Source organism: Maniola hyperantus, chromosome 17 (genome assembly GCF_902806685.2).
Source record: "Maniola hyperantus chromosome 17, iAphHyp1.2, whole genome shotgun sequence".
In the NCBI taxonomy this organism is placed as follows: Eukaryota; Metazoa; Arthropoda; class Insecta; order Lepidoptera; family Nymphalidae; genus Maniola; species Maniola hyperantus.
In genome coordinates this window covers 8783599-8800736 of record NC_048552.1, presented here as the reverse complement: position 1 = coordinate 8800736, position 17138 = coordinate 8783599, and the positions used below count along the sequence as shown (strand labels likewise).

General features: G+C 37.6%; 1 protein-coding gene across 1 annotated transcript in view; it reads right to left on the bottom strand.

Annotated features, from left to right (window-relative positions):
* Positions 1-3186: 3186 nt before the first annotated feature.
* para (sodium voltage-gated channel paralytic) overlaps positions 3187-17138 on the bottom strand; it is a 35357-nt gene continuing 21405 nt past the window's right edge. The window contains 17 exon segments of the mRNA XM_069504055.1: positions 3187-6131; positions 6134-6683; positions 6784-6987; positions 7070-7374; positions 7480-7750; positions 8908-9153; positions 9236-9430; positions 9744-9866; positions 11376-11498; positions 12897-13070; positions 13147-13406; positions 14825-14864; positions 14866-14967; positions 15058-15173; positions 15258-15380; positions 16493-16697; positions 16808-16995. Of these exon segments, the coding sequence (XP_069360156.1) occupies positions 5743-6131; positions 6134-6683; positions 6784-6987; positions 7070-7374; positions 7480-7750; positions 8908-9153; positions 9236-9430; positions 9744-9866; positions 11376-11498; positions 12897-13070; positions 13147-13406; positions 14825-14864; positions 14866-14967; positions 15058-15173; positions 15258-15380; positions 16493-16697; positions 16808-16995 (3614 nt within the window). The 3' untranslated portion in view covers positions 3187-5742.

Sequence of the window (17138 nt, the reverse complement as noted above, 5' to 3'; positions counted from 1 at the left end):
GTTTCATACAAAATTTTACAGGAGGAAATTTTTTGAAAATCTCGGCCGCCATCTTGTTTTTCCAATTTTTTACACTTTTTCTAAAAATCGTTTGCTAACATCTTCAATTGTTGCAAGTTGTAACAAAATCGGTTGGAAAACAAAAAAGTTACAAAAGTCAGGTCGGCCGCCATCTTGTTTTTCTGAAATGTCATAATTTTTCCCTACTCGAATCCCACTTCTGAACATATCTCCCATACATTATTATATCATTTTCTATCTCTTTCTAGGAGAACAATTATGTCAATCAGTGAGTGAGTGAGTGGTAATTGAGCTATATATAGTATAACTAGTATTTTGCTCGCTGCTCGAGCTGCTAAAGCAGCTCTCGAGGTCTATAATGGCCATTTTGAATAATAAAAATTTTTGTATGAAAAAATAAATTCCGCCATTTTGAATTTTTTTTCAAATCATCGAATAGACCTTTGGATCCTGATCATCTTTTGCCAAGAAACCACTCTTCCATCTGTCATACCCTCCGAGATGGACGCCGATGAAATTTGTATGGCGGCCATCTTTTTTTTGGAATTTTGAATTTTTTTTCAAATTTTTGGCAATTGGATCGGGTTTCGAATGACATTTGGTCGAGCACCTCCCACCTATCTTCAATACCCTAAGCGTGCCCTTCACCCGTCTCCGAAATCCTCAATCATCAGCTCTCTCCATGTTTTTTTCAAAATGATTTCTTGTCTTTCATACGAAAGTATTAGTGAAAAAAAAAAGTTTCATACAAAATTTTACAGGAGAAAATTTTGGGAATATCTCGGCCGCCATCTTGTTTTTCCAATTTTTTACACTTTTTCTAAAAATCGTTTGCTAACATCTAAAATAACTGCAAGTTTAAACGAAATCGGTTGGAAAACAAAAAAGTTACAAAAGTCAGGTCGGCCGCCATCTTGTTTTTCTGAAATGTCATAATTTTTCCCTACTCGAATCCCACTTCTGAACATATCTCCCATACATTATTATATCATTTTCTATCTCTTTCTAGGAGAACAATTATGTCAATCAGTGAGTGAGTGGTAATTGAGCTATATATAGTATAACTAGTATTTTGCTCGCTGCTCGAGCTGCTAAAGCAGCTCTCGAGGTCTATAATCGCCATTTTGAACAATTTTAAAAAAGTCATAAATTTTGTATGAAAAAAAAAATTCCGCCATTTTGAATTTTTTTTCAATCCATCGAGTAGACCTTTTGATCCTGATCATCTTTTGCCAAGAAACCACTCTTCCATCTTTGATACCCTCCGAGATGGACGCCAACGAAATTTGTATGGCGGCCATCTTTTTTTCGGAATTTTAAAAAAAAAATCAAATTTTTGGCAATTGGATGAGGTTTCGAATGACATTTGGTCAAGCACCTCCCACCTATCTTCAATACCTTGAGCGTGCCCTTCACCCGCCTCCGAAATCCTCAATCATCAGCTCCCTCCATATGTTGCCCTAAAGGAATCTTTGTCTTCTATACGAAAGTATTAGTGAAAAAAAAAAGTTTCATACAAAATTTTACAGGAGGGAATTTTTTGAAAATCTCGGCCGCCATCTTGTTTTTCCATTTTTTTTTACATTTTCTAAAAATCGTTTACTAACATCTACAAGAGCTGCAAGTTTAAACAAAATCGGTTGGAAAACAAAAAAGTTACAAAAGTCAGGTCGGCCGCCATCTTGTTTTTCTGAAATGTCATAATTTTTCCCTACTCGAATCCCACTTCTGAACATATCTCCCATACATTATTATATCATTTTCTATCTCTTTCTAGGAGAACAATTATGTCAATGAGTCAGTGAGTGAGTGAGTGAGTGGTAATTGAGCTATATATATTATTATATTATATAATAAAATAAAATTACAACAGTGTGTGTATGATTGTATGTGAGTGTGTATGCGTGTGTGAGTGTGTGCTTATGAGTATGTGTGAGCGTGTGTGCATGTGTGTGTGTGTGTAAATGGGAGTGTATGATTGCATGCATATTTAGATGTTAGCTACTTTTTTTTTGTTTTACGATGATAGTTTCTTAATTCCTTTTTAAATTTATTGTTTGATAGGTAAAATAAGTCAAACTCAGTCTTGACTAGTTAACAATCTCTATCGTCGTTGGTTTGAGAGGACCTTTTTGACCTTTGATTTTATCGAAATAAATATGTTTTTTGGTAATAAAACATCGGTCGGTTGGTTATAGTATGGTGATCTGGCAGGGATTAGTGGGCCCCTATCAATCGTGGGCCCTGGGCACGTGCGCAGTGGGAAAGAGGGCCCTAGATATATATCCTTACTAGCTGATGCCCACGACTTCGTCCGCGTGGATTTACGTTTTTCAAAATCCCGCGAGAACCAAAGAGTATATAATCACTACGTTTTAGCGAGAACTCTTTGATTTTCCGGGATAAAAAGTAGCTTATGTGTTAATCCAGGGTATACCTAATCGTCCCCTAATATATCTCCATACCAAATTTCATCCAAATTCGTTCAGCCGGTTTTTTGCGTGGTTGAGTAATAAACATCCAAACATCCAATATCCAAACATTATCCAAGCATCCACGCATTTATAATATTATTAGGATTAGGATAATGGTTTGACATAGGAGTACTTATAGGTGCAGTAATAGTTAGAAAGAGATAGCGGTTTCGTAGAGCGTTGTCTCTGTTGTTGAAATCGACAAAAATTCATATCTAGGTATGAGTGACAGAGAGTTCTGCGAAGCCGAAATCTCTTTCTACAGGTCGATGTACCTACCGGCTACTGTACTTAGGAGGTTAACCCTCTATACCCTGTTCATCGAAACGAGTTAAGAATAAGGAAATAAAATAACCGGCCAAGTGCAAGTTGGGTTTCGCTCTTTTAAGGTTCCGTACATAATTATGAACAAGATAGTTATTGTTATTTTACCTATTAAATATTTCATTTCCGAGCTAGACATCGCAACAAATCGAGAAAGAAAACCTCAAAATTGTTGATTTGTTTTGGTCAAAGCTTACAAACTGCTTATATGAATTGTTGTTTTCAGTAAGTATTTGTTGTTTAAATACAGTACATTAATAATTACAGTAATTGTTGAATAGTATACGGTATATACTTAATATACCTACCGCAATTTCACATTCCTAACTAGTTTAGTTTAGTTACAAAATGAAAATAAAACAAGTTGTTAAAGCAGTCAAGTTCTATATTTATCGTTTACTTAATTTATTTTGTACAAACTTCAACAATATATATATAATAAATACTCAATTAAATCTCTATTCATTCAGCAAACTGAACTCACTTTTTGTCATAAGTTTATTTAAAGAAATAACACAATGATATCGTAACTTATTGTCTAAACTTAATTAAACACAACTTTTTTGTGCCAATATGCCTAATAGTAGATAAAATTTTTGGTTATACCAAAACAATAACTGTATATTCCGTAATAACAAAAACATAATTTCCGAGCGTCAAGGTGCGGTTCATTAATCATAGTAGGTACTTATGTAAAAATATAACTAAAAATTTAGCCTCGTTCTCTGTACTTAGACAAAAAGGTTGTTGACAATGATTTTTGTTCTACTTACTTTTCACAAATTTTAAACACTAGACTTGTTTAAAAAATGTTTTGCTTTAGCGACATACTCGTACATTAGATTATTACAATAATAATTGTATCTAATAGACGTGGTAGATGTAACTAACCTATCTATCAATTTCGTATGTTTTTGGGTATTTTTATCCTATTGAAGTAGGCCACTAAAACAAAGGGATGAATGAACCGCTCCCTGCCGTCATGCTCCCGTTGCTTGAGCACGGCCACGGCGCGCTGTTGTGTCGCGGTGTGGTCGCGCCTCTGTCGACTGTCAACTGAACGAACGAGGAGTGCGGTCGCGGCGACGCGTGCGTCGGCGACGGGGAAGATCGCTGATGCATGCGCCACGCACTGCTAATCCTTCATAAAAGTATCTACATATTTATTTTCTGGAACCGTTATTATTATTGCAAAATAGGTGCAAAACGTTAAGCGTCTCATCTTAGTTTACAATACACCGACTCTTCAAAATTTTGCAACGATTAGATTGTCTTGCACTTCCACAAATATTCACATTTTATAAAAACGAATTGAAAAAACAACCAACACACAACTATTCAGTGACATGATTCCATAATAAAAAGCGAAACTCGAGCATACGTTAACGTTATTGCTTCTAGCTTATTTGTTACTCACTGTATGGGAGCTGTCGATACAATGCGACATTGCGACGTGCGATTCGGGTCTGACCGGCCATTAGCTCTGAATATGTACAGAGAAGTAGAAAATTTACCACTTTCAAAGGTAATTTACAAAATGGAATGATTTATAAACATTCTTGTGCTATAAAAGACAATACTGACGGAGCACAATTCAGATCAATCGTGTCGCCGGCGCGGAGAGCTGCAGGCATCCGACGCGGCGATCGCATTCTCTCATCGACTTCACAATTGCGCTACTTCCATTATCTAGAGAGATGTCAATCGAAAAATAAAAATATTTCAATAATATCTACCTTACTCGGTAAGGGACGTTCGATTTCTTAGTTATTTAATAATATCTCTTATTGCTAATTTCATGTCTTTCGGATAGCTCAATCGGTACGCTTGTTCTGAATTGGGTACAATAATAGATATGCAGCCGCAGCGCGGTAGGCGTTACAATATTGCACTCAACATTGATAAAATGACGTGCAAGACGTGTACAAACGAAGCGGTGCCAGCCCGCTGGCAGCGATCGGAAGGGAGCCGCAGCCAATGTAATCCAGGGGAAGGCGATTACACTAACTACGAGAAGAAGGTGCGCATTACGTAAAATGGCTCGATTCCTATGATGCGTACTGAATTAGGACGGAAGTGAACTCTGGTACCAATTTCACTGCTGAATTGCTAAGCTTACATAGACGACTTTGCAAAAAATTCTCTATAAACTTCTTTATCCGAGCAGACCGACCTTGAATGGCGACTCTGCTTCGGTTAACTAAGAAGTGTAAAATCGGATTCATCAATAAACTATTACGGACAAAATTGATATGATCGGCGGCGTAGCCATTGCTTCTTTAAGCGTTTACTTAGGCTTAAATAAATACAATCACGTTTATACGCAGTAGATAGTTTTACACAGGAATTCATAGTCAAGATAGGGGCTTCTTCAGAGGACGATTCAGACGACATAATATGTCAACACAACCTCAATGCATTCCATACTTAGATGAATGTTGATTCCATATAGGTTGAATATGACACATGTCATTTGAATAGTCCTCTAAAGAAGCCTCTATCTTGATTATGAATTCTAGTGTTAAACGAACGTATCGTTACATAATATGCTAGATAATGCTGGTGTTTGATCGTTTTGATACAATACAATGAGATACAATGAGCGCGGCGCCCGCGAGGCGGCAAGGCGCAGCGCACCGCCGCGCCGCCGCGGACGCAGGGGAAGCAGAACTCGGCGGCAGCAAAGCATAACGTCACTCCGCGTCGCTCTCCGGCGCTACAGTGCTCCTGTTTGACACCATTTTGGGGAAGGAAAATGATGTCCCACAGTCGATTTACATTTTATCTTAGTTATCATCGTAGCGATCTGTTTTAGAACATTTACACAGGAATAGTGTCAATTGTCGAATACAAAAATAAGCATTTCATGTTTCTCAATTTTATCCGATATCTTACATCACTAGTGACAAAAACGGCGTGCTCGCTAAAATGATCTTCTCCGACTGTTACTTACACTTAACGAAACGACGAAAGTAATTTTCACTAAAAAGATAAACTCGGTAAACGCGAACATCGGTCGCAAAACAAATCGTCTCGCAAGCTTCGGCCACGTGAATATAAAACACTCCGATGAACGCTCACGTCTCCATACGCGCAAGGCTATCGTCCGCGAGAGGGCGCGGCGCGGACGTCCGCGCCGACTCGAGTCGCGTCGCTCGCCCGCCGACACTACGTCGAAACATCTAGCGTAAAAAATAATTAAGTGCGCTTGGGTGGGCTCAAGAGCTCGGGCAGCGGTGCGGGCAACGGCAGCGGCGTGTCGTCGACGAGCGCGGGCAGCAGCGCGAGCGCCAGCGCGGGTCAGACGGGCGCGGGCGGCGGCGCGGGCTCGGGCGGCCGCGGCGCCGCGCCCGCCGCCGTCAGCACCACACGGTGCGCGCCGCCCGCGCCCGCGTCAAGCAGCACGGCCGTGTCCGCGCCCGCGCCCGCCTCCGCCTCCGCGCTGCCGCTCGGCGACTGCGCGCGCCGGTGGCGCCGCCACGCGTGCTGGATGAGGCGCGCGCAGTACTCCTCGCGCTGCCGCCACAGCGTCGACGACACCGGCTCGTAGCCGACCTCGTCGGGCCGCCCCACCTCCACCGGCTCCTCGATGGGGTTGCCCTTCCGCGCGAAGAAGTCCTTTGTCAGCGCGTCCAGGATGTCCACGCAGAACATCATGTCGCCGCGACATATGGGTATATCCATTGATATTATTTTGTATTTGTTGGGCTTGTGGATCTGTAGCGGCGGTTCTAGCACGTCCAGGAAGTCGGACAGTTGATCGTATCTGATATACTGTGTGCCCTCGGGATCGAACCGCTGCCATATTTCGTAATACATGTCGTAGTCATCGTCCGTTAGGCCTTCTTGCACGTCTTCGGTAGCCTAAAAAAATTACAGGAAACATAAGTATAGGAGATCATTGAAGATAGGTAATCTTTCAGCAAATAGCAATACTCATTAAAAGAGATGTTGGTATATCTACCTGTGAGTAGTTTTCGAGAATGACGGCAATATACATGTTGATGACGATGAGAAAGGATATGACGAGATAGGAGAGTAAGTAGGTGATGCCGATGGTCGCGGAGCCGCAGTTGCCAGGGTATCCGCGCTCGTTGTCTGGTAAGTCGCATTCTTCTTCGTTTATTATGCCGTCCAAAACACCATCCCATCCAGCAGAAGTTGACATCTGTTTAAAAAATGTATTTTCTTGGTAAGTATAAATTATACCCATGTAGGTATCACAGCACGAAGAAGATAGCGCAAATTACCTGAAAGAGCAGAATCATGCTCTGGACGAATGTTTTAAAGTTGTACACATCATCAAGTCCTCCTTTGTCCTTGACATGCATGAAAAACGACATTCCGAATATTGCGAATATGAACATTACAAGGAACAACAGTAGGCAAATATTGAAAAGAGCTGGCAGCGACATGGCCAGGGCGAATAGAAGTGTCCGGATGCCCTTTGCTCCTTTTACGAGTCTAAGTACTCTACCAACTTTCGCTACTCTGACTACTCTTAGTAGAGTTGGTGACACGAAGTATTTTTCTATAATATCACTCAACACCAAACCTGTTAAGAGAAAAATAATTAACTCATCACATATATACGTAAAATAGTACTAAATATATTAAACTAACAAAATAATTGTTTAATAAATATTAAGTAGGTACGTACTAAGAATAGAAAACATGACTACAACGAAGTCGAATAAATTCCATGGTTCCACGAAGTAATGGTAACGCAAAGCGAAGATTTTCAACAGGCACTCTGAGCTGAATATTACTATAAATATCATGTTGAGGTAGTCCAGGACTTGACTGAACGTATCTGATTGTTGATAGTGATCTAAAGTCATCGTCAACATGTTGAAGCCGATGAACAACATTATAATCATATCGAATTTCTTGTCCGTTACAATTTCAAATACTATCGCTTGCGGTCGCCACTAAAAGAGAAAAGCATGATATTATTGAACAATTTATTAATTAACAGGTAAAGGGACTCTTATACTTAAGTATTTTTAACCAACTTCCAAAAAGGAGGTGGTTCTCAACTCGGCGCGTTTTTTTTCGACTTTTTTAAATGTAAGTACATCGATTTTTTCCAGGATTCTGGACCGATTTGCAATTTTTTTAATCAACAGAGGATGTTTTGGTGGTGGTCCCATAAAAAGTTCTGGATCCAACTCCCCAATCCCGATGCTGCAGAGTTACTGCCCGCCTAAGTTATCAAGATTCACGAAGTGTTCATAGTGAATTAATGTTGTAGCTACCAAGCAACGACTTTATGCTTGAACTCCAAGCCCCAACTCCTCAACCCTGATGATGTAGGGTACAGCACTCCTAAACTATAGTGATTCAGGAACTGCGGATGATGCAATATTATTTTTGTTGCCAAGCATAGACTACACTATTCAACTTCAGATACCAACTCCTCAATCCTGATGCTGCAAGGTATTGAACTCCTAAGCCGTGGGGATTCGGGAATTTCTGATAGTGAATTGATATTTTAGGTATCAAGCAACGGTTTCATGATTACACTCCAAGTTCGAACTCCTCAAACCTGATGATGCATGGTACAGCGCTCCTAAACTATAGAGATTCAGGAGCTGCTCCTGGTGAAATAATATTGTAAATGTTGAGCATAGACTTTGTTATTGAATTCCAAGTCCCAACTCTTCAATCCTGATGTTGGAAGGTACTGAACTCCAAAGCCGTGGGATTTGGAAAGATTTGCTGCTGAATTGATATTTCAGGTACCAAGCAATGACTACTTACATTAAAAATAAATTATCTCTGATTAAAAGCTTAAAATAAAATAAAAATTATTAAAAAACCGACTTGCAAAACCACTACAAAGTAAAAAATAAATTTTGTTTCTAGTTTCAACACGTGTAGGTATGTATGTATGAAGTCGGGCAAGCATAAAAGAAACTAGAAATCAAAGCGTGTAGCTCGCTCGATTTCAATATACATACCTACACGTGTATAAACTAGAAACAAAATTTATCTTTTACTTTGTTTTTATGATACTATCAAGTATTTATTTCCATTTTTAATAACAAGAGTTTTCAGTTTATATAATAGGCAAATAGCCACATACCCTCGGCCTAGGAATTGCCTTTAACGGCTTTTTGGATCCCATTTTCTTCATTGCGTTGTAATACTTTTTCTGATCTTCAGTCATGAACATTTCAAGACTTCCTCCAGCTTTTTTCTTTTGTTCGTTAAAATTATCGATGATCACTCCGATGAACAAGTTCAAAGTGAAAAAGGATCCGAATATGATAAAAAATACAAAATACAAATACATGTATATGTTAGTCTCTCTGATTGGCTGCCGCCCAACCTGAAGTACCAATATTTAAAATATATTTAAGATACGGTTTATCATTGTTTAGTTTAGTTTCAAGGAATAATTAAGTACTTACCTCTCGTGAATCGATTGCATCATTCATAATTTGAATCCAGCCTTTAAAAGTTGCAACTTGAAAGAGACATAAGTAGGCTTTGCCGACGTGGTCAAAGTTCATCGGTGAATTTTCCCACGTGTAGTTTTCTAAGATACATGCATTTCTATCTGGTATAATTTCATGGCTAAGAGTTGTATGGTTCATATCGACACACTGTAAGAAAAAAGTTTTTTATTACTTTTTTATTCCAAAAATATTAAAATTCAATCTTTCATTAACGGTTTATTGTAAGCTAGTTGAAGCGGTAATGGTTTATAAAGTACCTACTTAATATACCTACACTTAAAGGAAATATTAGGTATTGTCTAAATAATTTATTTGATACCTGCATAGTCGTAAATCCCGCTTGTTCGGCTTTTGATATTATGTAAGTATCTAAGAATTTATTTAGTAGTAGTAGATACAAAATTTTTGTCTTAATTTTTTTGCAGAATAGGTAAAATCTTTAAATAATTGCTACACTGGCCTTAAAATATTTTCCAGCGAAGAGTTGCACACCCATAATAGCAAAGATAAGCCAGAATATCAGACACACGAGCAGCACGTTGAAGATGGATGGAATCGCTTGCACCAGAGCATTCACTACCACCTAGAATTGACAGCATCGGTAAGTTTCACTTTCGTAAAAATTCAAACATTTCGTATCGAAATTGAACACGGCATATTATTAGTTTCCAGCAAAATGATTGTAGAGTTCTAATTATGAATAGATAATGATATGTTAATGGTAAGCTTAAATATTTTTTTAAATTAATATTTTTCAATTCAGTAGCATTAATTTACATTTGAAATATAAGTAACTAACTATCTAAAATGGATCGGTTATCCTAATGATATTATTTTAAAACAAGAGAATATTTTCACTTTGGATATTTCTATAAAAATTGAAAATATTCACTTGTGACGGTTTTCTGCTAATCATGCAAAACGGAACAAAAGCAACAATAAATTATAAAAACATATAAAACTACCAAAACTGAAGCATAGCTAACTTACCCTCGTTAAACGTGAGTCTATGTCCAGAAAAGTACGTGAATGAAACTAAAGTCTACCGCATGCACGCAGAAAATTCTTCAAAAGACGTTGCCGATTGAATGCAAGAGGTTAAACTAATGTGCTATCTAAAATAACATTCCAGATATATCTATAATAAATATCTACACTAAAGAATTTAGAATCCAACAGAATAAAAGATTATCGAAACATGATAGTGATTTATTTAGACGACTTGAATCCGACTGATTTAAAGAGGTCGTGACGAGCCATGATGATACTAAGCCATTCAGGGGTGCCATCGAAGACTTCAGAATGATTTGCTAATTTGACTTATTGCCAATAAATTCCATGAGTTCTTTGAAATTGAGAAGTAATTACAGTACACAAATGATTTCAGAAATGATCTAGATTGGTGTGGGATGTTCTTTGGCCCGTGAGCTTGTAGGAAATTTTGAGGTATTTGATAAAAGCTGAAAGTTTGTATGACTATGGTGGTGGGTTTACAATTCTTAAAGTTTTAGAGGAACAGCTAGGTATTTTGAGTCTCTTTAATCATCAGCAGTTAGAACAACTCCATAATATTATATTTACATGAAAACACTCCGGTGTTGTGAGGTGAATCATGTCAACACTGGATTCTTCATAAAGTAGGTCCTTGTCCTTGTCTATTATTGGTCCGAAAAGAACTTAAACGCCCCTACTAGATCCCGGCAGAATCGCTTGCCACTTTTTATTACTAAGACGATAGATTTAAAAAATATACCTATTGGCTATTTATCAGCATTTCTGTTCGTTTATTATTCAATAAAAATTGATAGTGATAAAAACCTTGTGGGCCACTAATTTTCGGCTGGTAATTCTTTAAAATACACAGGTAATGCAGAAGAATCACCATTCAATTTTTTAGCTTTTATCAAACACGTCCTCAAAATGACCCACGAACTCCGGGCCATAATATGTTTTAAGTACTTGTACAATAGTTCTGTGATTATGAAATTGGACTGATGTAGATGTGAATGTCGGTCGGGCGCTGGCGTGTGATGGTGAGAGGTGGACAGTCAGTAAGAGAGTGTGGTAGAGCTCGCGAGGCAGAGGTACATACCCTCATGCCCTGCATTCGGCTCATAGCTCTGAGCGGCCGAAGCGCCCGCAGCGTGCGCATCGTTTTGAACGCCTGAATGCCACCGGCACCACAGAGCGCCGCTACGAAGTTTATAAGCGATACCTGATAAAATCAACAGTAGCACTTAACACAAAATATACAGTAACAGCGCATTAAACCTATGAATAATAGCATTACAATAGTATGTTCTGGACCGAACCTACAAATCAAGAAAATCTGTGAAGAAGGTCGAAAAAAATGTGATTCAAGAATCTTGAAGACTTACAACCCCAATAACAAATAAAAAAGGACAAAATACTTTATAATTCTTGAAGACGGATATCTACCACCAACCACTCATAAAATCATAATGTTTCAAAGTATGATTATTATTTGAGTAAGTTCGTAGACTTATTAAACAAATAAGTTATCAGATTAAGGTTTTAGGTCACATTCAGGAAATATACAAAGCATGAGATGCCAAAGAAATCAAATTAAGTCTTTCTTTGATCTCTCATTTTATTTACACTCAAAGTGAATGCACATTTTACATACATTTATTAATATATTTATTGCATCGTATGACATCGACAGCATAAAAGTAGGAAATGTGCCATTTTTATTTTGAGTCACAAAGTGTATAAACTTAGTTACTTTTAAAATGTTAATTCTTAGTATAATTTTATTATTCTCGTGTTAACCTAAAAACGGCACAGTCGCGGCATAAGTATAGGTACCATTACATGCACGTTAAGAGATTTCTGAAGTTGAAGTAAGGATTTCTATTTATTAATGAATAAATCGACTCATGGGTAAGACAAGAAGCAAATCCACATACAAATAACGGTACGACATCGAGAGCTGGTGTCAGCGAGACCGGTCGTACTCCTCGCTGCGGTTGACACTGAACAGTCAAAGCTCACGCTTTTGCGTCGCGCTGCCTGTATTTTATAGAAAACTGGAAACTCCGAATTATCGTTACAAGTTACTATACTAAAATTTAGAAAAAGGAAATGTAATTATGTATTCGAAACAGGCAGCACGACTTGACCACTTGCTGAGCAACCAATAAGTTGACGTTGACTGCGCGTACTCACGCGCATGCCCTCCCATCTGGAGACCGCGCGGAGAGGTCGCAAGGCGCGCAACGTACGCATCGAACGGAACGCTGGGATGTCGTCCGCACCGGCCATCACGGCTCCGTGGTTTACGAGCGACAACTAACGACACCATTTCTCATTTATATAATATATAACTTCAATTTCGTACAAAATTTACCTTTCTACCATCATTTCTTACATGCGCTATATTTTTAGAATCATAAGATTAGATGCAACCCAGGGTAAATATGGTGGTATTTTAGAAATACTGGCTTTAGTAGAAAGGACAAGTTGATTTGTTCATAGAATTCATAAGTCACGTACGGTCGGAAGTGTTGTTAAATATTGCTTGTAGGGTTTCTGGTCAATAAGAAAGTGAAGTTACGAAAAATAAAGTTGTTAAGATAAAAAAGTCGATTACCATTACAATGATGAAATCAAGCCAACACCAAGCATTTGTAAAATACTTCCGAAATCCAAGAGCCAGCCATTTGATCAACATCTCGATGAAAAATATAACAGTAAAAATGCGGTCCATGTAGTACAGGATATCTTGTAGGATTGGTCGATGCGGTAGATGTACATCTTCTAACGCCTGCAAATATGAAGTACGGTTAAAATATTTTGGAAGGAAACCTTTCAAGATAATTTTCGAAAAAACAAGGTCTCACCAAAGCCAAACTACTGAGTAAGATCATAGTTATCACAGCTGTTTCAAAGTAGGTATTTTCAATAAGTCTGAATGTTTTCAGTCGTAACATTGCCCAGCCTTGCCAAAAAGGCGATTCATCATCTCCAGCCAGGAATGGAAAACGTTGATAGCAAGGGTCTGGGAAGCAGTCCGATGGAAATTCTTCAATTTCGCCTTCTATTGCTTTAATGTCTATTTTTGGTATGCCATCAACCATTTCGACTTCTTCTTGAATCATTTCTGAAAATATTTAATTTAATTTAATACATACATATTTGTCTAGTGGTTAGGACGTCCGCTTCCTAATCGGAGGTTGGGGGCTTGATTCCTGGCAAGCACGTCTAACTTTTCGGAGTTATGTGCGTTTTAAGGGCCCGCTATCACTTGAACTATGAAATTCTAAGATTTCAAGCTCCAAATTTACCATCATAGGACGACTTTCATATAATTGAATACATGTTTAAAATAAATCAATCTTTCGTATTGACCTTTAATGTATCATATTTACAAAATCTATTTTATTTATTTTGTAGTGTCCAATCTCCCGCATCTAGTTTTAATTAAATAAATAACAGACTCAACTTTGAAGCCCTAAATCTGTCCTTGAAAATCATCTTATTTACTGGAAAAAAATACCTGAATACCTATCCGAAATATAGTCTTATTGACTTGTAATGTACTAGAATATGGATTTTTAATCACATTACCTACTGGGTAAAAAAAAGAACTGTTGCAAATTTTTACGAATTATATGGCTAGTTTAAGACAACTACATAAATATCATAAATTCAACCAAAAATTTATACCAAAATAAACTATGTTCTTTAACAAATCTATTAGTATAGTTTTGGTAACAATCCATTTATTTGATCAAGCATAAAATTGTAAACATCACTCTAAATTACTATAAATAGCCACGCAATGCCTTCGTTAGTATTTGTCAAGGTAAACATCATGAGGAAACCTGCATGCCTCAGAGTACTCCATAATGTTCTCAAAGGTGTGTGAAGGCGGCTAATCCGCACTTGACCAGTGCGTGGTAGACTATGGCCAAAACCCTTCTCACTCTGAGAGGAGACCCGTGCTCTGTAATGAGCCGGCGATGGGTTGATCATGATTATGATGATGATGACGATGATGATGATGATGATGGTACATATTTGTCATGCTAACTGGCCTAAATAATGGGCCTCATAAGAAACGTCAGAGTAACTCAGCGGGTGAAGGAGAGAGCTCAGAGTTTTTTAACGTGATTAAATCAGAAATGAGATCCTATGAAGAACCAGAATAATCGACAAACTCAACAAGTTGAGCAGGTTAAGTGGCAATGGGCGGGGTACATAGTTTGAAAAACCGATAGATATTAGGAGCTCAAGGTGCTGGAATGGTGACCTCAGCTCAGCAGCAGCAGCTCAGCTTTAGCACATTTCCCCACTAGGCGAACAGACGGCACCAAGGGAGCCGCTGGATACAGACGGTACCAGATTGTGGCGCGTGGAAATCCCTACAAGAGAGCTATGTTCATCTGTAGACGTTTATCGGTTGACGACGACAGTATTTTGTCTTGCTATATTAATTTTTAAAATTCATTTCGATGTGTAAAGCCATAAACTTATTGAAAGTAATGTAATTTATTGCATAATATATTTTAAATTTACCTTCTTCTAGTCCTAAGTCTTCTTTGCTGGCATCTTTTTTTTTCTTCGCCATCTATCGTATCTGCCGATCCTTTATGACTCTCATCTTTGAATGACCTTATTTTATGGCTTCCATACGACTTCTGACTTATTGTATCGTCATCCTGTAATGGTTTTAGGGAATATTGATAACTTATTCATAGATAACAATAGTTTGTAATACGTTAGTATCCCAAATTAGGGTCAGAAAGTACCTGAATAGGATATCCGTGGTGGTTGAGCTCACAGTTGATTCTATTATCAGTGTGATTGTCAGTTATTGCATTTATATTGTTCATTAATATTTTACCTTTCTTATATTTATTGTCACCTAAAAAGGCACAGCGGTTTAATAGAATATTTGAATGTTGACAATGTATTGCAATTAATTAATTTCAAGCATTATTAAATTTACCCGGTATCGTAAACTCCATTCCGTCACCGATCGCTACTTCTACTTGGTCTTTGAGCTTCTTGTCTTTGTAAAGCACTCCATCGTCGAGGTCTGCACTTAGCTCCAGTTCATTGTCCACACGTTCTGAGGAGACACAGCGGCCGCATAAAGCCGCCTTTAAGCCTACATGTTGCGCGTTATTGTCGACCGCGCGCGACGCCGCAGCACCCAAGCATAGAAATCAGACCAGGGCAACTCACTTAGTTAACGATCACGGAAAACATCTCAAAAATCCAAAATGGATCCAAAACCAAATTAAATAAGTATGTGGGTATATAAAAATAACAAAATAAGATTTTATTTGAATGTTTTGAATGCAATAAATGTGAATGGTTATTCGGCGTTAGATGGAAAACTTATATAAGTAGGTACTTACAAGGAAATTATTTTATGTTATTTAGTTTTTCAGTAAATACAAATTGCATTCTTTAACAATTTGTTTAACAAAACAACAACATCAAACAAAACAACAAACAAAACAACAAACAAACGAAACTGTAACAAATGACGTCCGCAACATGCATAACACATATAAAGCGCTTAAATAATAGCAATGATACTTATACTTACACTCAATAAAATAAAATATACTCACACACTGAACAACACAAACGCAATAACTCGAACCTTATATATGCTTAAATAATAATTGATAGAAAAAACCAATCGGAAACACAAAAACACTTATACATAATCTAAAACACGACAGGTCTGCAGCTCTACACTTGAATGCTAGGGGACAAGCAACGCTCGTGTACACAATATAGATAATAATATACATATGAGAAATATACATAAACAAGAAACACATAACCATGCTTTTTAGACCAATTTTTAAGTTTGTCAAAGCATGCGACGACATAATAAGTAGGTAGTACCTACGTAGTCACGGAATTATCAGTTAGAAGATTTAATGAATTTGTAAATTAAAGCGATGCCTTCAAATACAAATTTTTGTGATAGATATAATACTGATGACATAATTTTTTACCAAATTAAATTAAATTAAAAATCCTTTATAGACTCCATTAACAATAAATTATAATACTTAGGTACACAGTAGGTATAAATAGTAAACTTACGGCACAAAAACTTGAGTAATAATCCATAAATTGGGTATGCCTATAATACGAATACACTACAACATGCTACAACATAAATTATTGCACTGAAACTATTCTCAAACATAATCTTACCGGGAGCGTGTATGGCAATTTGATTCGTGAGTTTGTTTTTGACTAGTTTCAAAACGTCAGCCGCGCTTCTTTTTACCCAATCGATAAACCTGGATATTCTATTAAAGGCTTCAGCTATTTTGTTTGTGTCCTGATCTGCCGTTGGCGAAGACAAGTTCGACGAGCCAAAATTTGACAGTAACAGGGCCAAGAAGAGGTTCAGTACCTATGAAAGAACATCTTTTGAGTGCACGATTGTAAACAGCTAGTAGGTACTAAACGACTAATGTTTCATTAAAGAAAATGTGCTTAAGTAATCATAGAGGAAATACTGACCACAAGATTACCAATGACTACAGTGGCTAGGAAAAAGGGGATACAGGATACGTCTCCAACGAGCATACAATCCCACATGCTCTCTATCCATTCTCCACAAAGCACTCGGAAGACAATCATGAAACTGTGCATAAAATCCGTGAAGTTCCACCGCGGAAGATCACCATCAGGAAACCGGTCTACATAATCTGTGATATGAGATTAAATTATTAATACGACAAACTCGTATCAAAACATTATAATACAATAAATAAATAAGTATAAATACATAAGAGCAGTCTTGCATATAAAGTTTATAAGAAATTAAGAATATTTAGTTATAAGCTCGTGA